Raw genomic sequence first — 27,169 nt, 5'->3', positions numbered from 1 at the left:
AACAATCAGATAAATTTCTCTGCGTGTAGCATATTTTAGTGAATTAAAGTAAACATTTTATGCACTTTATATATTTATATGAAAGGAAAAAAGTAAACAAAAGCAAAAGAATTTCTTTAATAATCAGTACAAACGTTGCTGAAATTTAATATGACAAAATGCTTAATTTATATTTAAGTTACTATAATATTCTATTTTAACTTGGCAAATTTTAATTAAACAAGAAAATAACATAATTTTATGTGATATTATATCAATAACTTTGTTCTCGAAGTAAACAATATGATTGATTAGTTAAGTAAGATTAAATATAAGAACGATAAATTGAATTATTTAAAAATAAACTTAACTTTTTCTTTTGAAGTCAAATTTACTCATTAATATTTTATTTGCCAAAATTATAGCATTTTGCTATTGATAACATCTGGTGAGCCATATGTGGATTATAAAGGAAATGAAAGGATTTATTGGAATAAAATTCACAACGAATAATGTTTCAAGCGGTAAATTGAAGAATATGAAAGCATTGAAAATAATCAAAATGATAAAAGTATAAAGAGAGAGAGAGAGAGGGAGAGAGAGGGAAGCAAAGAAAGAATAATGCCTGATGAATTTGTTAATTTGTTATAAAAATCAAGGGAGAAAGGGAAATAAAGGAAGAGAGAGAGAGAGAGAAAGAGAGAGAGAGAGGGAAAGAAGGAAATAATATTTGATGAATTTTTTAATTGACTATAAAAAAAAAACTCTGTGTAATATAAGGAAGAGTGTGCATGATATATGAAAGACAAATGAGGAAAAATGATTTCAAGATGATTTCACTGAGAGTTATTTTTGATGATTGCCAGATGTAAAATAAATTTTAAGCAAGAAAAGAAGGAATAAAAATGGAAAGATTAAATGAATAAAAGTGCTATCGGATATTTTGATGAAATAAAAAAGAAAAAAGAAAAAAAAAAGTGATATTTGAGAAACACAATAATTTCAAACGTTTCGTCATTTTAAATTTTATAAGTGGTAAATATAAATAAATAAATAAATAAATTAAAAATAAAATGAATTAATAAAATTTGGAGAAAATTTTTCATTTTCTTTCATTATAAATTGTTTAATTGAGATCATTTATCATATCATATCATATATATCAGTATTGAATGTTACATTATCAATCACTGCAGATTTTCCAAATAAGGAAAAAAAATCCTTTCTCACCTGCAATTCGCATTATATTACTATTTCATACATTTTACAATCTTTATTTGTATACTATTTCGAATTGCAACGAAATCTCTGGCCATCAAATAGACGTACTATTTCCATATCTTTGATACACTCTCGTATTAACATTTTTCATCTCTATAGCTCTATAAATATTCCAATATATGCGCACTATTTCTTACATACAATATGGATAGCGAAGAAGGATGTGGCATTAGCGTTGCATGCAATGACTAATGCAATAAGATATTTGGGGAATGTACTCAGGCAGTTGATTTACTTTCATTTTCTTCATGATTGCAGAAAAAGTGCGATAAAAACCTGGAAGCATATCATTTATTATCTTGGGATTTTTGTCAGAAACTCTATCTAAATTGTTGTTTTCATTGAATTTTTTTGTTAAATTTTCAGTTAAAAAATTTTTTTTATAAGTTGCTCGTAAGCATACGTCTTATATTCATCTAAAAAACCATTTCAAAAACTGGAGATTTTGGATATCTTGCGTTATCCTGAAAGCATTCCACACTCATTCTCAAAGAACTTCACACACAACATTTTGATTATTTTTAAAGAAAGTTGCGCATCAGATTCATCTATTCTTGTTTAGAAAATTCTTATGTTTTAAAATGTTAAACAAAACTGATCAGCTGAACGTGAAAACACCAATAATTATTGGTTAGTTAGACGGAAGGTTACTTCTTTACCAAACCAGCCTGTAATAATTATATTTCAGGATGGGTGAAAGTGATCATTATGGCTTCTCGCTCACAACTTTCAGGTACATTGCCTTATTTTATTGTTTGAAATGATAATGGGAACTTTCTGAAATCATCAGTTTTGCTTTTTTCATAATATTTTATGAAAAGATTTGTCAGTATCTCACTAGGGTATGATTATCTAACGATTTCACGCTACATTTTAAATGAGTTCCCCCATTCTTTTTTTTTGAAAATTATAACTGATTCCTGTATTGTTTTTGATTATAAATTTTTCAAATTTTAGCCCTTCTGGCAAGTTAATGCAAATCGAATATGCTTTAAATGCGGTGAAGAATGGGCAACCATCAGTAGGATTGCGAGGTTTGATATTATTTAAATAACCTGTTGGAATCGTAAAACACTGTTATAAATCCATCTACAATGAATTTTTTTCCATTTTTGAAACAAATATGCCGTCAAAATGTTAGCATTTCGGTAACACATGCATATTTACATTTACAGATAATTATTTATTTAGCTTTGCTTAATGCCTGTGCGGCTCGCAAATTAGACACCATTTTATTTATTGCTGTTATACTTTTTCGGTATTGCTTAATGACTAAGTATTACAGCACTGGTGTTTTATAATCTAATTTATTTGTTCTATGCAGTTTCGGGATAAGTGCTATATGAGATCAACTGAAAGTAGAAAATTTTCTTATATGTTTAAAATATTACTGATAAATTAATTTCAGCATTAGATGGCGTAGTTTTGGCTACCGAAAACAAAATATCTGTGCTATATGAAGATCAACCGAAAGTAGAAAAAATTAGCCAACATATTGGTTGTGTTTATAGTGGCATGGGGCCTGATTACAGGTAAATGCATTTCAGTAATAATTCGAAATATCTTAAGCAGAAATTGCTGTAGCAACAGTGCTGTTTTAGATATGCTTTTGCAGTTTTAAACTTTTGGTGTGATGTTTGTCTACATCTTTTTGCATCTTTTAATGAGTGAGTGCTTTCATTCATTTCCCCTCCATTTCTTGATTGATAGGTGTTTGTTTGTTTTGATTAGATTACTTACAGATGCTTGTATTTATAACGCTTAATGAAATATAAAACTCTATAAATTGATATATTTAATATATTACATTCGTACGTTATTTTTCTGCTACTGAATATGTAACACATATGAACTGTTATCTGTTTTTCTGAATTTAGAATTGTATGTCACCTATCATATTGTCTTCTAGATTGCTGGTTAAAAAAGCGCGGAAATTGGCCATGGAATATGAATTAATGTATGGCGAAGAAATACCGACAACACAACTTGTAACAAAGTTAGCTGCTGTAATGCAAGAATATACTCAGTCAGGGTAGGTAATTTTGCTATTAGTTTGATATTTCTGTTCCTCCTTGAATGCTTAATGAATAACGGATGCGAATTAAAAAGAAAATAAGAAATGTATGCCAAATGGAATATGTAATTAACGGTAAAATATTTGTTTAAAATTAGTGAAAAATCACTCTGTTCCAAGCTCTTCTTTCGTCATTCGGGTATGTCCATATGGTAATTCAAAATTTTTTTAGCGGTGTAAGACCATTCGGTGTGTCAATGCTTGTTGCTGGCTGGGATTATGAGCCAAGTCCCGGTCGACCACTTTTGTTCCAGTGTGATCCTTCGGTAATATTTTCAGTTTTCATAATTTTAAATTACTTGAAATGATTATTCGATAATGCTTTTTGAATGTGTAGCTTAAAACTAGAAATGATATTTTACTTTATTTAGGGAGCATATTTTGCTTGGAAAGCAACAGCTTTGGGAAAGAATGATGTCAATGCAAAAACATTTTTGGAGAAGCGATTCAGTGATTCACTAGAGCTTGATGACGGTATTCATACAGCTTTACTGACACTACGTGAAAGTTTTGACGTTGGTATGACGGAAGATAACGTGGAAATAGCGATATGCAATAAAAATGGGTTCATGCGTTTATCAAAGCAACAAGTGAAGGATCATCTTGGTGCACTCTAATCAATGCATTTTTTATTATAGCTAAAAATAGTGCAGTCCGTTGTTTTTAGCGGTACTTATGTCTCAATTCATATTTGAAATGTCTGAAGTCTTGAGGTAATCCTATCCTTTTCCTGTTCTGATTATTTCTTTCTTTCATTGCTTTCTTTATATTCTTGCAATACTAAGGATGTCAAGAGGATTATATTTTAAAATAAAGGAATATCAAATTTTTGAGAATTAGGAGAAATAGTATTATTTGTTAACCTTTAACCTCTCTTTGTAGATCATCTGGATCTATGTGTTCCGAATCTTTAATATCGACTAATATGTATACCGTTGGAAAGTCAATGTTTTCCAATGTTTTCTGGTTTTGTACTTATCTAAGCTGCAAATAAAAGAAATTTAGAGAATGTCTTTTTTAATGTTCTTTTCATATCTGGAAAATCCATAACAGATTCTTCTAGAAAAGCTGTTATTTATTGCATGTCATAATATTCATGTATTAGTAATAGAGATCAAATCTATTATTTTTGATAGCGCATCAGACTCAGTTATTTTATTTTGTTACGATAAGACTCGCGATCTCTCCTGTTCATTAGCAGAATTGTTATTGTTTTAATTTATTGCAGTGGCTAGCCGATATTTGCGCAGAACAGGATATGTCGAAAACAAAGTATGTTCTTGTTTCATTGCAATCATTTCGATTCTAAAGTCTTGCCGTTATAGAAATTTTTAGGTATTTTTTTAATGAGAAAATATTTCTTTAAATACACTGTGGGAAGTAAGCTCAGAAATTTCCAAAAAATTAGACAACATTGCTTTACGTGTTGCTGATTGAATGTGAGGAAGAAAGAAAATTTACTGAGCTGTTTGATTTAACAATTATTGATTTGAGAAAAGCCTTACTGATTATATTCTGAAATACTTACTTATTTTTTCAGATATGATTTCTATCAAACAGAAACACATGTTTTTGTGACAATATTGAAACGTGGCTTAACACTGGAACAATGTAAAGCACATTATGTAGATGGTTGCTTAACAGTAGTAGCAGCGGGTGAAACGTTATTAAACATACGGTTATCTCATCCGATTAATCCTACATCATTAGAACTGAAGTGTTTACCATCCAAAGTACTTTGTTATTACTGTAGTTTTGTTTTTTTTTTTTTTGTAGTGGTAATAAAGTATTACTGAAAGAAGCAGCTTTGGTAGGGAGTTTAGATGGATTTGAATTTTACTGCTAGAAATTTCCAGTTTTTGAAATCTGAAAAAATGTGAAACTAGTTTCATCGTCATTATTTTATTTTAACATTATCATACTATCATTTTTCTTATTGTTATGAATATTTTCATGTTGAATTGAAAATGGCAAAAATGACATTAGATCAATGGGAAACATTGGAAGAGAAAAGTGAAGAAAACAAAAATAAGGTCTTTTTTAAATGTTTAATTATTTTCAGGTTTAATATCTTTATAGAATGATTGTTCTGGTAAGTGATATCAAAATATCGTATGTATTGAGTGTTGTTACACTTTAGTAATATCGTAAGGATTAACTTTTGCACTAATATATATTTGCTTATTCAGCAGCATGTTTTTTCGTTCAGCGTTTGGTTGCTTTTAAGCTGTTCAGGTGGAAAATCTATAAATTTTGCAAAATTGAAAGATGTTGTTTGACATATATTTTTCAGCCGGCATTAATTAGTTGGGATAAATTTGCTAAAGAAGCAGATGATGACGAAGAAAAAGGAGATGTCAATGTACTTTTCCAAGTGAGTTTATTATGTACGTTAGTTTTGCTTTTTTGAAACGTTGCAGAGAAAGGTATAAAACTTTATACATCCATAATTATTAGTTTATTCTTGCATGAAACATCTTAATCCTAAAGATTTGAATGTCGAATTTTGGATAGTGCATGTCGAGTCGAATTATGACTTGCTTATTTCGTTATCTATTTTTTAGTTATCCTCAGTAATAGTAATTTTTAGCCTCAGCATGCCTAGTTTACATTGTTCATTGCATCCAATCCGGCTTTCTCATGGAATGGAATTTCCCAAATTTTTACTGGTTTCTAATTCTTCCTAGAAATATCTTTTCAGAAATTATATAAAGATGCAGATGATGACACAAGGAAGGCAATGGTGAAATCATATACAGAAAGTGGCGGGACAGTGCTAAGTACAAATTGGAAAGAAATAAGTAAAAAACGCACGGAAGTTCGGCCTCCTGATGGAATGGAATTTAAAAAATGGTGAAATGCCACCTAGATGAAATTGTATAGTTTTATATGATGTATTGTTGTTTACAGTGAGTTCAGCTATTGTCAGGAGAATAGGATTTGTAGTTCTAAATTTATAAACTGTATTGTCACCTAGTGATTAGGATGTGATATACATTTTGCCAAAAAACGGGAACAATCGAAGATATAAGATTTCCTGAAAATTATTCGTAGATACTTTCCTACAGTGGAAGAAAAACACATTTATGAGATATTTATAAGATTATTTAGGAAAGCTATATGAATTTGGAAAAGTGAAATTAATGAATGTTTTCCAAAATCAGTTATAGTGGTATTCGTCTAGAATTAATACCCTCACTCTCACCCCTACTATTCCTAGAATTTATATTTAACTATTCTTCACAATTGAAATAACCTACCTTCCCAAGGGAGGAAAATGAAATGCACATGAAAATTGTATCTTTGTCAAAACCAAAAGTGATCATAAATAGTCTTGTCATTTGTATTGCAGTTATGTTGTGAGGAAAAGCAATTTCTTTTTTTTTTTTTTGTTTTCAAATAAATATGGCAGATGCAAAGAAATAGCTTGCTTGATTTTCACATTTCCAATATGCATGCTATCGGATATCACACATATGGATGATATATGACAACAGAGCATTCTTTCACTGTAGAACAAACATAATAGAGCATAGTGTGACTTACGCTTTCTACTCTGTAGGTCTTTTTTTTCTTTTACTGATAAGTAGATTCGAATATCTGAGTGATTCTCGAATTAAAACATTTCATAAGTAAAAGTACCATGATTAATCAGCCTTAAACTAGAAACAGATAAAATATGAATATATCCCATGGAAGGTATTTATGTGAAGGGAAGTTACTACGCCGGAATTTCAATAATGTCGTAAAGAGTAAACTGATATATCCAGAAGATATTTTTTTCAAATTAATAAAGTATCTTTGCATTCCAAAATTTCAAATATACTATGCAATTCTTGATAAAACCATAAAGTATGATTAACATTCCAAAAATATTTTACCGCCACTGCATTACTACATCATTATCATATTTAAATTTGCTGATTAAAAGTTTAATTTACGGTACATCAAAGTCTTCATCATCAGGTGCTTTTCGTTTTAACAAATTGGTGATTGCTTCCGATCGAGTTTGTCGGATTGTTTCTGCTGGTCGTACAATTGGCTCTTCCTTCCGGATCATCTGTTCATTGATTTCACGTAGCTGTTCATTACTCTAAAACATATTAACTGAATAACGAAACAAAAACTGAATGAGAAACTAAAACTTTTGTTAGTCAGCTTTCGCAATTTTAAAAAGTTTTGATTCAGTGACAACAGATTTGAAATTTTATGATATTCAGATAATTAATGAAAAACTACTACCTTCCATCCCACATTCGGCTGTACCAAACAAAATCGGTCATTTGGTAGACGTAATCCGTAATTTTGTCGAATTGCAGGGAGTGGCACAGCATTCTTTTGTTCCGCAAATTCGACCAGTAACTGCCTACTAGGTCGCTCACTTTTCCAAAAGCCTAAAGAAAACGAAATGAAATCAAATATCAGTGAATAATGCAGTAGAAATGGTACATAAGTATGCACAAGAAACATTTTTCGACAGGAAAAAAAAATAAAAAATAAATGCAACATTCAAAAATGATAATTATGAGTGTAATTTCATAACAGAAAATATCATTTAAAAAGTGAAAAAATTAAAAAAAAATTGAAATTGGAATTAAGAAAGAAAAAATTTGAAAGCTGATCACCAAAAAATGATTAGCAAAGAAGAGGATTAAAAGATAGACCTGCGTTATCAATAGCAAATTGGACATCACTTTCATCAATCTGCTTCTTCCCTGCATGCTCACTGATTGATCGAGCATCTTCCAGAATTTCTGCCGTATATCTGAAAACGATTATCATTATTATTATCATCATCATCATCATCACTATCAAATAATCGTACTTCTCAATATTACGAAAAACTTATATCAGCCATTCTTGCAATCTATTTAATGCATTAATGTGACTATAAATATATTTCACTTTATGCTTCAATTTAAATTTCTAAAAATAACATAACCTATAGGCAAATTCGAGCATCTGCGAAATTACACGTGGCTCGTAATCGGTAATTCCCATTTCCTTTAGAATAGCCTCCATAACCTGAGCATCATGCGGTATGCTACCCATTTAAATCAATCCCTACTGCTGATCTTGTCAATTCAGAATCAGTTGTATCTCGATTAGACTGGAAATTCAGATGTTAATTTCCAAACAAAAAATTGTCTTTAAATGAAGCAAAAAAAAGATAAATTCTCTTTAGCAATTCTCATCAGTAGTAATTTTAGTTTGGTATCGAAAAATTAAATCATAGAACTATTTCCTGTAAAAATTAACAAATATTACATTTCCGAGGAGAATTAGCACTTAATAAAAATAAAAAGATTCTCTAAAATTATATTTAATAGTAGTATTTCTCTTAGAGTTACATTAAACCAATGGAAAGGAAAGGTAACACTAGCATAACTCACATTTACTCGAAAAGAAGTACACAAATACGAATATAATTTATGAATAATAAAATTTAATATTTAAATTTGCTGCTCCATACAAACGCTATATCAAAATTCAATCAAGATAATATTGCAGTTTATTTGTTTAAAAGCTGATAAGTTAATAAAACACGAATACCGAATCTCCAAGAAAAAAAGAAGCAGTCGATTCCACAAAGATTCTATTCCTTTCTTAAATTCAAAAACAATTTATGAAAATTTTTTATGCAGTAACATTTCATGAATATAAATAAATTACAGAATACAATCACAATGATTATCTTCTGCAACATCTACTATAAGGGCATATGTAAAAGTCAAATATGTATTTCTATAAGGTTATTGCTTTTTAGGCATGCATAATGGCTCGTACAAAATCGGAAATGTTTACATTGCCGTGTGAATCGTCATGGCCAGCCAGAAGTTGATCAACCTAAAGAAGAGAAATATAAGAATTTATAGCATTTATATTATGAAGTAACAAAATTTGAACTTAAAAATATATTTAGAATCATATAAATTATATCGGTTAGCCTTTTTTTTTTCTTGAAATTATTAGAAAGCTTTCTTATTTATAATTACCTCTTATAAATGTGTTAAATCTTTTCAGAACCATTCACTAATTTTATTGACAATTTCTTTTTCATGAATTGAAAAAAAAAGATTTCAAATCGTGGAAAATTTGAATTTTTAACTTACTTCTTCATCTGACAAACGTTCGCCGAGAGTTGTTAGAAGATGTCGCAATTCAGCAATATTGATTAAGCCATTTCCCTATATCGACAAATTCCATATAGTTAAAAAATGACTTCCACATAGTTGCAAAACAAAAGTAACACAAAATGAAATCAACTACCTCTTTATCAAAATGAGACAATCCTTCCACGAATTCTTCTAGAGTATGGTTTTCGCGACATTTATTCACTGACTGATAAATGGGGACAAAATCTTCGAATGTAATACGAGTTTCTGGAAAAATCTTTTAACTGCTTCGATCAAAGATCATAAAATCTAAATTCATATAATATTTATGCTGTAACTGGAGAAGTTCGCCGAATCCTACTTTAGCGTTACAATTTTCAAAGAAAATCGACAAACATATGATAAAAGATGGTTAATATCAATGAGGCTTCTAATAAATTTGTATTATATTGTAATAATAATAAGATTTCATCGTTTCTTTTCTTTTTCTCGAAAAAAATAAAACAAAATTCGCAAAAATTAAGTAAGCAAATTAAAAAAAACAAATTTTTAACAACTATACCAGGATCAGTCCAATGTGAACAACATTTCTGGATCTCAGCTTCTGTTGGATTTTGTCCAAGTGCACGAAGAACATCACCAACTTGTGTTACTCCTATCCGTTCATCTCCCTGAATATATGAATCTAATTAGAGATATTGTTTAGAAAAAAAAAGCAATTTAATTACAGATATTAACCAACAGTCTTCTAAATTGCACACCTTTGAATCGAAGTAACAAAATACTTCACGACATTCCGATAACTGTTCATCGGCAGATGTCATTGTTATTTGCATAGATTACGATCTCAGTTGATTCTAAAATTTCATTGTATATTCAGAGATATAACTAGGTATAACATAATTAAAAATAAAAATATCAAATTCCAAGAATTTCAAAAAAAAAAATTACAATTTGTTTTTTTCCAGAACATCTCATGAAGAAAAAAAAAGTTCCTCAGTAAAGTTTAGTCCCATTAAAGTTTAGTCTAATAAAGCTTAGTTTAATCCCAGTAAAGTTTACTTATACATATGTTGAAATTATAGTTTATAACTTAACCTTCTGGAAAAAAAAATAACAATGCAAAAGACCTTATCAAAAACCATGATCAGTTTCAGAATATCACGAAGTAAGCAATAGTAAATGACATAATTAATACTTGTTCTACAGTGTTAAATTTAGATATTAAGATTAACACGATTCATCATTCTTTAATGCCCGATGAATCATTTTAATCTTTCGTATCTCACAACCATCGATTAGCTGTGTACTTATGATAGGTCAGCCTTGACCTAATTTTATTCTTCTTATCCTTCATATTATAACAAAGATATTTTAAAACAGGTATGTTTTAACATTATGCTTTGATTCATACGAATTAAAATCATAAACTTTTAATTAAACAAGTTATTTCAGCATGAAAATTTATTTCACATCATTTAACAAAGAAGGTAAGGAAACAAAAAACACAACTCAAAATTGTTCTAAATGACTGAAATCTGTCCTAAATAACTGCTAGTGACTGAATAAGATGGATTACAAGGAGCTAAACTAAGAACAGATAGCTTAAAATGAACGCTTTGACAAATGAAAGACTAAATATTTCCATCATTTAAACAGCAGCAAAAAAAAAAAAAAAAAGGAATAAAAAGTAAGAGATCAATGATACATAATTTACATATAAATGATTTATGCCATTCCACTCACAATATAAACCAATGAGGCTTCATTTTGTTCCACTGAAAATACTGCCATCTTTTCCGGGACAATCTCTGAAGCAATTGAGTAAATTAATTTTACTATTACATTGTGAATGATTGAATGATAAATGATTACTTTTATACTAAGTATTACTATAGATTATTAGTATTACATTGAAACCATTTTTCAGTTTAATCGTTTTTTTTTTATCTTCAAAAATTTTATCAATTTTGGTAACTTATAGATATTGTTTTCGTTTTTGTTCATTCCTTTCATTCATTCCATTCAAATCTTAACTAAATTTAACATTCATATTAGTTATTTTTCACTTATTTTATATCGTTATATCAGAAAAGGAATGGAATTTACTGAGCGATATTCGTGACATTGTGAAAACATTGGAAAAACTGCGAAGAAAAAGATAAATTGCTTTGATATCAACGCGTACTGTTCGCAATACACCTGGGCCATCTGCATTATTTACTGAAATATATGAATTTATTCTTTCATTTTTCTTATAGCAGTAGGTGACAAGAAATTTTTTTCATGTTAGAAGTTAGGACTAAGTTTATTACAATGACAACATAAAAGATTAAAATTAAGTTAAATTACGGTTCAAACTACAGAAGTGCTCGATGATTTAGCAAACGAAGTGGACTGATTGTGTTTCGTGATAATCTGAGACCATTGTAAATTAATTAAGACCATGCTTACAATAAAATTTCATTCAAAATGTGCAAAACGTTATATCAACAGTAATTTTTCTCAAACCAAATTCCTAGATCAAAAAGTTTTTTTTTTCCTATTTTTTTTTTTAAAATATCATTACCACCAAATCATCACCAACGCTTTCTAAAATTTTGTATTGCCCGCGCAGTGCTCCTAGTGATAACCTAAAGCAAAATTATAACTTTAATACAAATTGAGCACATATTATAAAATGAGAAAATGATAAACATTACCATGACTGTTGTGCAACGAAACAACGGAAAGATTCGAGAAATGTACGACAATGTTTGCCATATCTAAGTCACCGCAAAACTGAAGTTCACCTTCTTGATTTCCTTTAATTTCCTTAAAAAATAAAATTCTTACTTCTACACTAATTTTATCCTCAGCTTTCGAACATTATTTTAAGCCACTATGATAGAATTGATCTCATTTGCATAAGAAATAAAAACTTACCATATATTTTACTCCCATATTCTTGAATGAAATCACTAAGCTACGTATTGTTGACAGTGGCGGAAGATAAAGGGCAACCTAAAATTGTTTCAATAAGTATTAGCAAGAAATTGGGAAAATTAAATTTCTGAAATATCAAATAAAAAAAAGAAGAAATAGAAGAAAATATACTAAAGTACAAGAAAATACAAGAAGAAAATAAACTAAAGCATTTTTTTTTTCTTTTTTGACAGTCCTTCAAATTAAAATACCCACTAAAAAACAATGATGATGTGCACTACATCGAATCTTTCATGCAGTAAACAATAATTTTATCATATTTATTTAAAAAAAATCATTCAACATTACCTATTAGTATCCCGTTACTTATTACACCGCATTACTTGACTAAACCCCCTACCTAGCGGATGTAACTATCTGCAACTTTTCCGGACCAATCATGCTAATCGTTACCGACAAAATAATTTATTTTAAGTAATCTCGACCCGAAAGTTAACATTTATGAGTAACTAAAAATATTACATATTTTTTAAGCAAAAATTAATGCTACCGAAATATTATCTAAAGTAGGCATGTCGTAAGTTTTCCAATATTTGGTTGGAATCAATACTACAGGTAATTCATGAACCATCCCACATGATTTCTGCTCTACTTTTAAATGGGGTACATTGCCAAGCTTGACCAAACGAATTTTCGTCGACCGGTCCTTCACATTCATACTTCTGAACAAGTAATCTTTTTCCACTTCCATATAGATCTCGTTGAATTCTTCTGACACACCACCCATTATGTACGTTGAGAAAAATTCAGCCTAAATTACATAATTATGAAGGAATTCCGACCATTTTTTTTTCTTTTGGTTGAAAAAAGATTTAAAGATTTATATGCTGTCGTCCATTAGTCTATAGTAAAAAATAAATTTCAACTTTTTGAATGATCATTCATCTTTTATACTTTTTTTAGAAGTGAGAAAGGAATACAAATTACAAGCTAAGGTTAAATAACTCATACTATGAAACTGATAGAAATTTTTCGAAAACGACAAAAAAAAAAAAAAAATGATAAATGAATTCTTATAAAAGCTTGCCACATTAAGTGTAATTTGCAAATAATTCCCATTATTAGCTAATGAAGAAGGATTAATCAAATATATGGCATCGGATGTAATCCGTAATGTTACCTTATCTTTACATAACTTTGCAACAAATTCGGTGATTTCTGTAAAGAAAAAGAAGAAAACACATTATTTTAAGATAATGGAGGTTATAATTCTAGGAAATATTTATCAAAAGTAAATTTCGTTTCAACAAACCGATAACTATTAGTTGAACCTCTTCAATTATATTGCAAATAAAAATAGCAGCACTAAGGGTTTAGCTAAGTAATAAAACTAAGAAATATAAAGAAAATAAATAAATAACATAATGACTAAGCTTACTTGACAATGTGTCCGCTGCACCACTCTCTGCTAGAACAGCAAGAAATTTCATATCTAGAATTTAACAACTTTAATAATAACAGCTAATAAACATCTGGAAAAACTATTGGGACCAAATTTGGCCATGAAATTTGATCTTCAACATGCAGGGAAAAAAGGCGAAAAATTGAAAGATCCAGATAGTCGCTGCAATTGAAAGCATACGAGTGACACGTGACAATGCTACACAAAATATAACAAACAGCTTACTGCTAAAATTTATTTAAAATTTATTCATAAATCATACAACATCACAGTGCTATTTTAAATTTCCATCAATCCGCCTTCCTGCAAAAAAAAAGAAAGATCTTAATAAGAAAATCAAAAAATTTAAGAAAAAAATGATCGAATAAAATGAAAGCAACATGTAATAGGTAAAGAACAGATTATATGTTGAATTAATATACCGTTATTTTGAATTGTACCGAACCATTCATGGCAGATGGCGATTTCACCAGAAAAATTGAGCTACTTCGAGAATTAACATTGGGTGGATATAACCAAAAACATGTATTTGGACGATGAGACCTAAAAAATATGATCCTCAACTATGAAAAATTCTAAATATTATAAATGTTTTCAAAATTATAAATTGCATCTATTCATCTATATATAATGGATGTTGTTTAGAACTTAAGAAAGAGAAAAAAGCGAAAACATTACCATGAAGTTCCCAACGCAGATGCAAGATGCGCTTCACCATCTTTCTCATTTTCGAAACGATAAGTAACATGGTTTACGGCAACAACCGGAAATAAAAATTATAAGAGTGGAACAGCTTTAAATTTTTCGGTAATATTCAATCAATTTCCTGTCAAAAATGCAAAAGAACAGTAAGCATCGCCCAATAGAAGAATTGAACTTCTAACAATTGAAAATTTACGATTAATCTATAGGAAGCAGCCAATTTTGAAAGAATTCGTGAAATTTCTAGTCTCGATCGTAAGGCATAGCCATTCTCACCACGCAGCGGCATCGCAACACTATCCACAATTACAAGACCAATCTAAAATTTAATTTCAAGTTACTTACTGTGTTGGAAAAAGCTTTCTTGATCACTAATGTTCTCCCATCTTTTGAAAAAAACAAGCCAAATCGTGAATCATAAGACGTGAGATGAATCAAGCATCATCGGTACCACAACCAAATGAAGCATCAAAAGAAATTATAATAGTTCTTTTTTATTCCTAACATTCTTCTCTATTCCACAAAGGATATAAATTAGAATTTCGAATTTCAATATACCAATAAAAAAATCTTCAAATTCAGTAATTCAAAGCTATGCTACGTCTAGAAAATCTTATTATAAATAAAATAAACTACATACGAAACCTCTATATTTTGTTGTAGAAGAGAAAAAATTCAAAATGATATTGCAACTTCGAACACCTTTCTTATAAAAGATGAAATAGAGAAACGAATGAGAAAAAATAACAAACCTTTGGATTTTGTTGTACCAACAATTCTAACCGATGAATAGCACTTGTTAATTCAACCAAATCACGACAGCGGCTAACTTGTATATGTTTCAATGATTCTAATGGTTCCATTGTTTTTAATACATTGGTTGCAATATCACAGATACGTTTTGTATGGAATCCTCCTTCTGTATCCACATACACACTATCTTTTTTTGTTTTATTTTTTTGCAGACTAACTGCTAACTGCATACTAAATAAAATGTATTAAAATTTACATGGAAATTTTCGAAATAATTTCGGCAAATTTTTCGTTTGGAATAATTTTCCAAATCGCAAAATCAAACTATTTCAGGATTCTCAATCTATTTTTTTTTTTTTTTTTTTGAATAAGATGAAACAAACAGTACCAGAATTGTGATTTTCCAGTAGCTGACAAGCCAACAATCTCCAAAAATGTGCCTGGTGATATGCCACCGCCTAGCAATGCATCTAAAGATTGTAAACCAGTTTCAAGCAATTCATCAGCTTGTTCAAGTTTGTATAAATCGTATGCATTAATTAATTCCATCCCATTACAACATTATACAAATAATCTGAAAAAAAAAAGAATGAAGTTGATTGAAATTTCAAATAATAAATATAGAAGGAAAGTGATAAGTAAATATGTAACGCTACAACGATAAATTATGAAAACTTAGTAAATTATGAGTAAAGATAAATTATTATTTGAATTATCAAATTTAGACAACAGCATAAAAGAGTGATGAATTGATAAATAGTAAACAAATCTTTGAGTAAACAGCATCACAACAGAACGCAAAATCAAGATTGTCAAAAAAAAAAAATCTTAAAATACAAACATCAAATTTTCAGAAACAAAAATTTCTAATTTACTCATCAAATAAATGCAAAATAACACTATCAAAGTGAAAGATTAACGATTGATAAGAACTCAAAGAAGCTTTAGCACTTCATTACAAAGCAAACTGATGAAATTTATTAAAAAATTAACAACAGTAAAATCTACTAAGTGATACAATATAATATTTAATTTCAGTTATGATAAATTAAACGAATGATAAGATTAACAAATAAGAGTGTCAGATAGGTTATCAAAAAAAAAAAAAGAGTAGTTATCAAATTGTACATTATCCTAATTTTAATGATTAAAAATTAAGCTAATCTATTGAATTTATAAATTACTCCATTTCAATTTTTTAAACATAAAATATCTCCGAACAAGCTTAAATGTATGTCAAAAAATTACCAAAAAGGTTTGGTAGGCTTTAATTCAGATTGCGACGGAGTTGAGAGTATTATTTATTTATTTATTTTATATCATTGGGTTGAGAAGGTTAGGACCGCTGTTATATGTTTTTAATTCCTAAATACAAACCTGAATATTCAATTCTAGGAATCCTGGAAATTAATTAGTGGTACTCAATGTAATTCTAGTGCAATAAGTGTAGTATTCTCAAGAGGTATCGTAAATTTATATGAAATTTGTTCGAAATTTTATTTGAAAATAATCATTGCTATATTTTAAGTCTCAATTAGTTCTTTTTTTTTTTTTTTTTTTTTGGTTTATTATTTGTATTAGATTTGTTTTTGGTTAATTATCATTTGTATTACATTTTGTTTTTTGGTTAATTATCACTTTTATTCTTGGTTATTTATATTTAATCTTTGTTGATTATTATTTACATTAGAATTTAACGAACATTTGAAATTCTTACTTTCTTGAAAAGTAAACTTAAAACTTTTAAAGTTTTTGAGGAAATGCTTTTTGAATATTTGCTATAGCATAATATCATTTCAATTTATGTATGTTTTTTTGAGATTATTATTTAGTCTGTATTTTTTTTCGTTTGTATTATTTATTTTATTTTTACCTAAACATACTTCATAAATATTCTCCATTGTTGTAAGTGATTTATACAATGTATTTTCTAACCTGTGTTTACTTATAGTAAGAGACAAAATTATATTAGTAGCATTTATTCTCAGTTGCCTTAATTTATTAATAAACAACTTATTGTTTATGCAATTTTAGGTACTCAAATTTCCACTTTTAATTTAGTGAGCAAATATTATTAAATCATTAAATATGCATTTCAACTATTACATTTATTTGGAAAAAAATTTACTATTTAGTTTCTTATTCTTATTTGTTCAACATATATTTAGGTATCAATTGTTGTTTTATTTTTAAAATTTCAAATTTCTTATTAGTTGTGAAAATTTATTTTGCAGAGATAATATGGGAAAAAAACGAATAATTGCATTAATTGATATGGATTGCTTTTATGTTCAGGTGGAACAACGTCTTCAACCTCATCTTTATGGTAAACCAGTCGCTGTTGTTCAACATAGCAGTGGTAATAATCGAGGTGGTGGGTAAGCATTTCCAAATAATTAGTCGAAAATTTTCATCTGAATATTTTGCAATCTTTCAGGTTTTTATTTAAAATTCATTTCAAGTTGCATTTCTAATTCCAACTTTAAAGTTTCATTTCTCACTTGTTTATTTATTTACTCAATCGTAGTCTTTGATGAATCTTTTATTAAAAATTATTTTACGTTTATTTAAGTCTTTTTTTTTTTTTAATATTTCCGTTTTATTTTACAAGTGGTTTTATTGACAATTTCAATTTTGTCTATTTTATAGCAAATGTTTTTACCATTCATTGCAGCTTACTTGCTATATCATATGAAGCAAGACCTTTTGGTATCAAACGTGGTATGTTTCCTGAGCAAGCCAAAACCTTATGTTCTGAATTGACACTTTGTTATGTGCCAGTTGGCGAACATGTTGATAAGGCAGATATCACACGTTACAGGTTAGTAGAATTTTGCTTCTTGTAGCTATTCAAATATTTGCATCTTTTATAAATTGCAAAATCATAATGTTAATTTTACAAAAGCTAGTCGTTACGCAAATATGTAAAAATTTTGCATTTGCAAATTTATAAATTCTGAAATCATTTAGCTTTTCTAAGGAAGTTACCACTGTTCTGAAATGCTTGCATTGATGGCCATTTTGGTCTTTTTTTCTCAATTGTTTCGAAATCAAATGAAAAAAACACTATAGCAAAGGTATAGCTTGAATAAGCTAGAGTTTCATTTAGGGATGCATCTGCGGAAGTATTTAAAGTTTTACATGAATTTAATTCACGAATTATTGTTGAACGGGCATCGGTTGATGAAGCTTATTTGGATCTTACTGCTTTAGTAGAGCATATCTACGAAACCACCGATCCTTCGATTAAGGTATTTCGATTTTATTTTAATTCGATAGTTATATATCTTTTTTTACATTTGTTATTTATTATCCAAATTAATTTAGAGTAACGCTTATTATATATTTCATTCTATATTTCGTTATATATCTTCTACTTTTTTTTCTGGTGATTTATTTAAATATTTGTGTCTATTGTTGCAACTAGAGAAAAGCATTGCTGTCTTTCGGGTTGAGCATTATTGATCAAAGGCAATAGAGATAGCGGATAACGAAATAAAATTCCTTATTGTATCCACATTGGATGAATAAAAGATAAAGAAAAGAATTTATTTCTCCTTCCAGTAAGTTTTTTATTTATTTTTGCTAAAACATTCATTTTATAGTATGGGAAATTTGATGCAATGGATTTATTTCCTACAACACATGTTGCTAACGGAACAGATGTGAATGAAGACAAAATTCCGGATTGGAAATATGATAGGATTGGATCTTTGCATTCTTTTATATCAGAAACATGCGAAACAAAGGATGAATACAAGGCATTATCGTATTTATTTACTATAGGCTAAAGAAATATTGAATTTTGAGTTTCTTTATTTGAAAGCTATTACTGGTATTCATTGAGATACTTGAGAAATTTTCTATTTGACAATGCTTGAATTTTGCATTTTGATGAATAATTATTTTTAAACAAGTTTATTTCCTATTATTATTACCGAAAACCAAATGAGAGATAACAAGATATAACTGAAGAATTATTGGCAGATATAATTTGGACATGCTGTCATTAAGCTGTCTCGATGATCACAAATCTAGTTGTCATGTAACTGAAAATCTATTAAATTATGTAATTTTTAGTTGAAATTGATTATTGGAGCTGATTTGGTTGAACAAATAAGAAGGAATATAAAGAAAAGCACTGCGTTCAATTGTTCTGCCGGAATTGGTAGTAGCAAGGTTTGTTTCGAAAATTTTGTTTTCATAAAGATATAATAAAATATAGATAAGTTCGAAATTTCCTTTTTGTACTGATTTCAAATCAAAATTAAAAATTAACTAACAGCATTCTTATGGCAAAATTTTATCTTATTTTTTATTTTTTGTTAGACTTCTTGATTATTACCATGGGTAACTCATTATTTCGTTTAGTTTTAACGAGTTCAGAAGATTGTTAGCCTCTTAGAATATATTCCAGTGGCATACTCAAAACTGTCATATTTCAGATGATTGCTAAATTAGTTTGTTCACGACACAAGCCTGGTCAGCAGACTGTTGTATTCAATGAAGCTATACCTAAAGTTTTCGAATACACTCCTATAAATGAAGTGCGAAATCTTGGTGGCAAATTAGGAAGAGCATTAATGGAAAAATTCAATATTAAAGTATATATTGCTGTTCATGGACTGAATTACCAAAACAGATTAAGTAGCTTATGTATATTTTGGAAAATTCATAGTGTTTCTTTTTCAAAAACTACAGACAATGGGTGAATTATCAGAAATATCGATGTCACATCTCAGCGAATATTTTCCAGCTCAAGCAAAGTGGATATACAATATTGCACACGGTAAGGTATTTCAACTTTTCTTTTTAAAATATATACTGACTTATTTGTAGTTTCAAATACAGTCCTACTATGTGGAAGCTAGATTTTATGCATCATTTAAGAATATGACGTCCGTAAAGACATGACGTAGGAATGTATTGAGATCGTTTGAAAGTTAAGTTTCCAAAGCTAGTGATTATAATGAGAAGTGAAATTTTATTGTCGGTCCCGAATTTCTGTTTTCATGCTGACTGGAGTTTGTACAGAAAAACGTATCCTAATATTTCAGGTATTGATGACGAAAAAGTTACTGCACGTGATAAGCAAAGCTCAGTTGCTGTAAGTAAAAATTTCCCCGGTGCTAATGCTCTAAAAACGGATGTTGATGTGAAATTTTGGTTGGAAGGTTTAGTCAAAGAATTGGTGAAACGCTTAATTGATGATCAAATAGCGGTATGAAACAATTTGATCATATATTATTGCTTAAACTCGTTTGAAAACGTTTAAAAACTACGATAATACTTCATTTCTGATTATTTTCCTTAACAGTGAGCAGTTTCGATCTCTTATTGTTGTATATATCTTTTAACTGTAGATACCCAAAAGATTCGGTCGATCAAAAAAATTACAAGCACATATTAGTTAGCTGATGAAGTTAGCGCAGTGCAAATTAATGAAAATTTTATCAAAGATTAAATTGAGCGGAAGGTTCAAGCAACATTACTAAGCTTTTTTCTTGAGTTTGATATTCTTTTAATTATTCATCATTTATCGAGCCATGTGCTGCATGCATTTAATAGTTTGATGCTTTCATAATTTTTAAGATTATGCATGTTTATAGTTTAGGAGTTTCATTTGCACTTTCCAAATTATTAGTTGATTGATTTGGAGTTTCATAAGCTTCAATATAGAATATTCGAACCGCTTCAACACTCCATATTGGTTGCACAACTGACATACATCTTACTAGAAGTATGCAGATGAAGACATATGATCCGAAAGCTTTATTTACATCAGTTTGGGCAATTTTTCGACATATTAACAAGTCGGGCATACCGGAAACTTGGTAATTTCAATAAAAAATATTTCTTGTCCTTTTTTCTAGAAAACAATTTATTCGATTTTATTGAGCTAACATTCGAGTTATTATTTTGTTTAATATACTAATACTTTTGTTTATGCTCTGTGTTAGCTTTAGTTCTTTTGTAACTATTCCATTCAGCTCTAACTTTTGCTTTCTCCTTGAAATAATTCAAAAATTCAACATGAATTATTAGGGATCCATCGGTGAAGAATATTGCGCTTTCCGCAGATCGGTTTCGAGAAGGGATTGATGGTCGTTCGAAACAAATCACAGAGTGGGTAACGAAAGCAATAGATGTAGCGGAAAATTCAGTGCTAGATGCTTCCACCGGTGAAGATACTAGAAGTTTAGCCGTACCTATTGAAAACGTAGCGAAGACTTCAGTGCAAACTTCGGTAAATGCTTTGAATTTTATTGTTTTAGAATTAAAGTAATTTCTGATTTATTTTGTAACCTGACTTTGTTTTCCAATTACTTGTGGTGGTGCGTTGATCAGTGTTGAAGGACTCTAAAAAGCTCCTCAGTTTAATTTGGTACTTCGATCTTCAACTTCAGAAGCATATTAATTTTTTGTTATTTTCACAGTATTTTACTAAACTTCATCTTTCATTTGAACAGGAAGTTCTTTATTCTTGATATAAAAATGCTGTTCAACGAGTACAACATGAATCTGTTTGTGCAGTTTTGTATTCCAGCTAAAATATATAAAACTTTTGTTATAGGCGGATGTGCATCATTCACGAAGAGAGGTACAGGAAGAGAATGATGATGATGATGATATACAGATTATTTCTGATACAAAGAAAGAAAAAAAAGTTATCACTGCTGCTATCCATTCTAAAACAACGGCTAAAAAGCGAAAAAAAAGAAGAGTAATGAAAAAGTTGAGCCCACCGACAAGGAAAATATCAGATTTTTTCAAAAAACAATAAATTTTGTTAATTTAGTAATTACGCATATCCATAAATTGATAGTGAAGGAAAAATGTGATAGAAAAGCTGTTTTTGTCATATCACACTTATTTACATAGTTCACTTAGTCTTATCGGGTAAATCCTTGTCTTTATAAATTTCATTTTTATTTTTTTAAAAATCCTCCAGAAAAAAAAAAAGAAAAACTTGCTGAATTGTATAGAATTGCATATTATTACACTGCCAATTTTTTTATATTGTTGTAGGATTAATTGTCAGCACCAAACTGTTTTGCTAATCCTATGCTTTCTTTTTACAATAAAAAATGGTTCAAATTGAAAATGTATTTGTTAATTCAAAAGAATGGTTTCCTTTTTTTTCCTCAATAATTTAAGAGAAATTTAAAATTTCGAAAATTTTCAAGGATTCCTTAGTTCCAAAAAAAAAAAAAAAACAAAGATCCTCAAAATTGCCTATACTGCTACTACTATTTAACATTATCTCACAAACAAGAAATGAAATCGTTTTTAAAATTCGATTTAAATTGATTGGGTGAACGATTCGATAAGTCCTGTGTTATCAGTCAAAAAGATCATTGCATTTTGTAAATAACAAATTTTCATCTCACTAACTTCAACAGAAATTTATGTTATGTGAATCGATACAGTAAAGGATTAAATATTTTCATTCAATCATAAAAACTTTTTAGGATGAAATATTGAAACAAATGAAAGGCTCATCTTTTCTTGAACTCTCTAAATTTATAAATATTTTATATTCTGTGTCCTAAAATCTTTCACTGAAATAAGCAAATTAAGTAAGATAGAAAGTAAATATCCGCCAGAAGATTAAAAGAAAAAATTGTAAAAACGTGTGCACGGAGTGGGATTCGAACCCACGCATCGATCACGATACCAGAACACTCCAAATCTCACACACTGTTCTCGTGTGAAGCATACGTATTGTTTGCTTGAGTCTGGCGCCTTAGACCACTCGGCCATCCGTGCTATGAGAATACCATCCTGAATTAATTATATTTGTTATATTGAAAGTTTCTGAATTATTTTTTTTTTTTCGCAAATGTAAAAAAAAAAAATTCTTTCAAATTTCAAAATAAAATTACAATTTTAAATCTTAGAATTATTGTTACAGGAAAAATCTTCAAGAATAAATTTAGAACTTCAATGATTTTTAAATTAAAAAAATTTGGAGTTCATTAAAATTATATTTATCAATTTTACAATTGCAATCATAATCGATTGATTAGCAAAATTTAAAAATTGAAGCATGCATATATGAAAATGTTAGATTTTTAAATATTAAAGTGTTCTTTCTTTTTTTTTTTTTTTTTTTTTTTTTCATTAATTCAATAAACTCAGCTGATTTATCAGTTGAAATGAATAATTTTAAACTTAAAAGTAACTTTATTTTTCTTGTATTATTGAAGCAAACAATGTGAACATTATCATTGCTATATTTGCATTTTATTGTTTTATATTTATTTAATCATAAAACTTTTGATAAGCATTACTCATAAAGAGAAATAAAATATCTAATCACAATTTTAATAATTATTTTTCCCCACTCATTCTTTTCTTTATCAATTTATCATTAACATATCAATCAATTCATATTATCAAAAAATCTTGACATTTTATTCCAATTTAGTTTCTTTTTTTGATAAAATTGTTAAAATTTAGGTGAAAAGTAATTTATGTGTAAATGGAATGATTGCCAATTGCATTTTAACCGATCGAATGAATTAATTCGATATAATCATAAATTTATCGATGATCGATAATTTCATCCCAACTATTATTTTTTTTTTTCTTCTTACATTTTCATGCTCCAATCACTTATCATTACACTTCAAATGTCATGAAACGTGAGAAAAATATTAATTTAAACTTTAGAAGTAATGTAAAAAAAAAAAAAGAAACTCTACAAAAGTCTTTATTTTATTGTTTTTTTAACAATTTTTCTTCTTCAAAATTAAATTAAAGAAGAAAAGTTATATTATAATTCTTTCTATCTAAGTAGTTTGTATGTTTTTTTTTTCTTTTTTTTTGCTTTTTTCATATCAACCTTTTTAAATAAAACAAGAAAAATATTTCATATACATATATAATATAAGGTTATTATGTCATTTTAAAATTTATGTTTACTTGATGGATTTTTTAAAGTGTCATTTTTTTTCTTTTGTTTTTGCTTCGCCCTTATATATTATCGCTTGTATTTCATCCTGTTTAAGTTTATTGTCACCTTTAATTTTTTTTTTTGACCTTTAATTACTTATTCTATCTTAATTACTTATACTATAACATCATTATAATAGAGATAATCAAATTGATCAATATCAAAAATTATAAAAAATAACAAAGAAAAAAAAAATTCATTCATAGAATTGTTTTCGATATTTTTTTGTTAATTTAGTAAGTTACAAAAACATTAATCACACTTATGCAATTACGCCTTCTATTTATTTGGCGAACTGTTTCTCAGTTTTTGCATCCGGTTGACATGGACTGATTCCTTTCATTAGTTAGTTATTGTCATATAATTGTTGTGCAATTCCTAAACAGAATGAAATCTCAAAAGAGGAAGAAATCAGTGAAAAAATAACCTCCATTGATGATCCAATAATACTTGCTGGATAGCCAATAACATCAATAAATACGACAGGTACGGATAAAATTCCAATTGATTTTCCTAATCGAATTAAAAATTCCTTTATCACATAAGTGGTATACGAGAATGACTTAGTTTTGTTAACTTCAGTTCGTTTATATTGGATCGCACGACGGATATATTTATGCAACGAAGAAAATTTCATTTGCTTTCAAAATAACCTGAAATTACTTTTAATTTTGCACAGTGTAACAATATAATGCCTTTACAATTACTTAATCAACCAATTACTTAAATTATTAATTATGGCTTGAAATAAACGATCAATCGACTGAACTCCTTATAATGATATGAATTATCCGTGACTGTAAACAAGTAATTAATTATTTTAATGGACAATTACTCAGATAAATCAATTTCAGATCTCATCTTAACTTATTTTTCAGTAATTTCCTCTACATTCCTCGTTTAATACTTTTAAATATTACTGCAGCATACTCAGTAATAAGCAAACAAAAAGAGCAAGAAGGAAAAAGGACAAGAATTTAAAGTTAATTAATTAGAGAATTTACATATATTTGATTTAATTTGTCCGTAAATACATTCCAAAATGTTAAATATTTGATTAATTAATTAATTTTTTTGGCAATAATTTTACTATTTGAAGTATAAAAAAATTATAATTTGAATAAAATTTATTACGTTTTGAAAATAAAACGTAAATTTGTTGATTTATTCAGATCTTTCATTTCATTTGTTCCAAATTTCATTACAATAATAATTGTCACCTGAAGGTGACACTATCCTTTCCATTCCCTCATTTACTATCTTTTTCTCTATAACGCTCTCGCTTTATGCCACCCTCTTTTCCCAATATAGATCTCTACCCGTATGTTTGAAATTATATATCCCTTATACCTATTTCTGTTTCTCTATCCATTCGCGTTCCTTTCTATGTGATCTCTATCCTCACATCCACTTCTATAACTTTGCCCGTTCGCATCCATTAATATGTGTTCTCTTTGTATATATCACTAACTCTACATCTATTATATATGTTTCCGTCTGTTCTCGTTCATTTGTATGTATCTTTAACTCTCCATCTACTTTATATGCCTCTGTCTGCTCTCGTTTATTTGTATGCATCTTTATTGTAACATTAGTATGTTTATGTTTACATACACTTTCTCTACATCTCTCTGTGTATCCTAGCTTTCTTCATCTATCCATCTATAGATTGACAATCTTTTCTGGTGACACTTGTTGACACTTTTTTGTCATCATTTCATTTCATTCATTAGATGCATTTTCAGTTGTTTCTTACGCATGAAATGATCAAATTCCCTGTGGAATAGTCCGTAAAATAGATTAGCAAACTTAAATTGATTGAAGCTTAAATTTCAGTTTAATTTTCTTTTTTTTTTTCGCTAATAATATTTTTTTTTTTTTCTAGAAATATATGTATGTATATTTTAACATTGCATATTGATAAGAATACTTTTAAATTGATTAAAATGAAATTAAAAGGTTTATCATAAAAGGAAGCACTGTCAAAATTTTGAATCGAATAAAAAGTAAATTTATTTAAATTAACTTGAATTTCATATCTTAAACAGCAAATAGTTTAATGTGTAAAAGAAACGAAAATTAGATGGTTTCAAGGTTTTGTTATAAAAATATTGAACAATCTTTTGCAATCAATAATCCAATAAAATTCAATTTTTTTAATTAAATTTTTTTTTTTTTTTTCAATTCTATTATAGATTACCTAATTCTCTTACCAATTGTTGTGGTATTATCAATCGATTCCATAATATTTTTTTCCCTTTTCCTCTTATTCTTTCAATTTTATTTTCTTTTTGTATGATTTAGTTTCAATCTTTACCTTAACTAATCAGGTAGTTTTATCTTTTTAAAAATCTTAAAAAATGGGATGAAAAGTTTGCATTTGTTTGTCTTTTTTTCTCTGCTTCTCTCATTTTTGAGAATGGCAAATTTATTTACTAATTTTCTTCACATTTGTTTTCTTCCAGTTTTCTAAAATTTTCTTTTCGTTTTTTGTTTGACTAATTTCTCTTTCGCACTTTTGAGAAAGAAAAGAAATAAAAAAAAACGAAAAAGCAACAAACTCCCAACCAAAAAAAATAAAATAAAATAAAGCGCAAATATTCATTGTAACGATGCTGTTTGTCTATTTCGATTGAATTAAATTTGCAATTTTTCTTCAATGAAATGTCATTATTTGAAAGAAAAAAAAAAGAAAATGTATTATTTCGATCTTTATTTTCAGAATTTTGAAAGATAGAGTTAGTAATTTCGAACAAATTTGTTCATTCACATATTTTTGTTAATTCAATTCAGCGATGAGTCATCGTCCTTATATCAGCATTTATCATTGATTTCATTCAAAATTCTCTCAGTTATTTAGTGCCAAATCACATCAGAACAACAACAACAGCTCGTCATCATCATTTTCTGTTCTCTTT

The 27,169-nt window shown here is 28.3% G+C and overlaps 6 protein-coding genes and 1 non-coding gene across 7 annotated transcripts; 3 read left to right on the top strand and 4 right to left on the bottom strand.

The window, feature by feature from the left end:
• Positions 1–1,949: 1,949 nt before the first annotated feature.
• On the top strand, positions 1,950–3,951 carry Bma-pas-2 (proteasome subunit alpha type 2, putative; the record flags this gene model as incomplete). Its single annotated transcript, XM_001895634.2, has 6 exons — positions 1,950–1,993; positions 2,218–2,294; positions 2,669–2,792; positions 3,170–3,292; positions 3,507–3,600; positions 3,706–3,951. The coding sequence occupies 6 exons, from the start codon at positions 1,950–1,952 to the stop codon at positions 3,949–3,951; spliced, it is 708 nt and encodes a 235-aa protein (XP_001895669.2).
• Positions 3,952–4,592: 641 nt separating this feature from the next.
• On the top strand, positions 4,593–6,191 carry Bm3018 (SGS domain containing protein; the record flags this gene model as incomplete). The annotated part of the gene is made up of 5 exons (XM_043077822.1): positions 4,593–4,606; positions 4,875–5,067; positions 5,221–5,367; positions 5,628–5,708; positions 6,036–6,191. The coding sequence occupies 5 exons, from the start codon at positions 4,593–4,595 to the stop codon at positions 6,189–6,191; spliced, it is 591 nt and encodes a 196-aa protein (XP_042933756.1).
• Positions 6,192–7,271: 1,080 nt separating this feature from the next.
• Bma-taf-9 (transcription initiation factor IID, 31kD subunit, putative) lies at positions 7,272–8,386 on the bottom strand (the record flags this gene model as incomplete). Its single annotated transcript, XM_001895631.2, has 4 exons — positions 7,272–7,427; positions 7,577–7,728; positions 7,999–8,099; positions 8,277–8,386. 4 exons carry the CDS (start codon positions 8,384–8,386, stop codon positions 7,272–7,274), a joined length of 519 nt encoding a protein of 172 aa, XP_001895666.1.
• Positions 8,387–9,097: 711 nt separating this feature from the next.
• Positions 9,098–10,286, bottom strand: Bma-mlc-5 (myosin, putative; the record flags this gene model as incomplete). The annotated part of the gene is made up of 5 exons (XM_001895630.1): positions 9,098–9,181; positions 9,448–9,522; positions 9,605–9,717; positions 10,013–10,121; positions 10,212–10,286. The coding sequence occupies 5 exons, from the start codon at positions 10,284–10,286 to the stop codon at positions 9,098–9,100; spliced, it is 456 nt and encodes a 151-aa protein (XP_001895665.1).
• Positions 10,287–11,178: 892 nt separating this feature from the next.
• Positions 11,179–15,841, bottom strand: Bma-hus-1 (Hus1-like protein; the record flags this gene model as incomplete). Its single annotated transcript, XM_043077821.1, has 12 exons — positions 11,179–11,261; positions 11,560–11,673; positions 12,153–12,264; positions 12,376–12,453; positions 12,926–13,186; positions 13,463–13,593; positions 13,814–13,867; positions 14,283–14,380; positions 14,516–14,559; positions 14,736–14,858; positions 15,292–15,523; positions 15,681–15,841. The coding sequence occupies 12 exons, from the start codon at positions 15,839–15,841 to the stop codon at positions 11,179–11,181; spliced, it is 1,491 nt and encodes a 496-aa protein (XP_042933755.1).
• Positions 15,842–17,533: 1,692 nt separating this feature from the next.
• On the top strand, positions 17,534–22,076 carry Bma-polh-1 (ImpB/MucB/SamB family protein; the record flags this gene model as incomplete). The annotated part of the gene is made up of 11 exons (XM_043077820.1): positions 17,534–17,670; positions 17,967–18,113; positions 18,402–18,543; positions 18,898–18,957; positions 19,373–19,471; positions 19,738–19,896; positions 19,994–20,081; positions 20,350–20,513; positions 20,972–21,126; positions 21,338–21,539; positions 21,867–22,076. 11 exons carry the CDS (start codon positions 17,534–17,536, stop codon positions 22,074–22,076), a joined length of 1,563 nt encoding a protein of 520 aa, XP_042933754.1.
• An 853-nt stretch (positions 22,077–22,929) lies between these two features.
• Positions 22,930–22,975, bottom strand: Bm14551. The gene has a single exon. It is a non-coding gene; the product is annotated as a tRNA-Leu (tRNA).
• Between the last annotated feature and the right edge of the window lie 4,194 nt (positions 22,976–27,169).

This window comes from Brugia malayi (genome assembly GCF_000002995.4).
Source record: "Brugia malayi strain FR3 genome assembly, contig: Bm_v4_Chr1_scaffold_001, whole genome shotgun sequence".
NCBI classification, from domain to species: domain Eukaryota; kingdom Metazoa; phylum Nematoda; class Chromadorea; order Rhabditida; family Onchocercidae; genus Brugia; species Brugia malayi.
The sequence above is the reverse complement of the archived record's forward strand: the minus strand, read 5'-3'. Positions and strand labels throughout refer to the sequence as shown.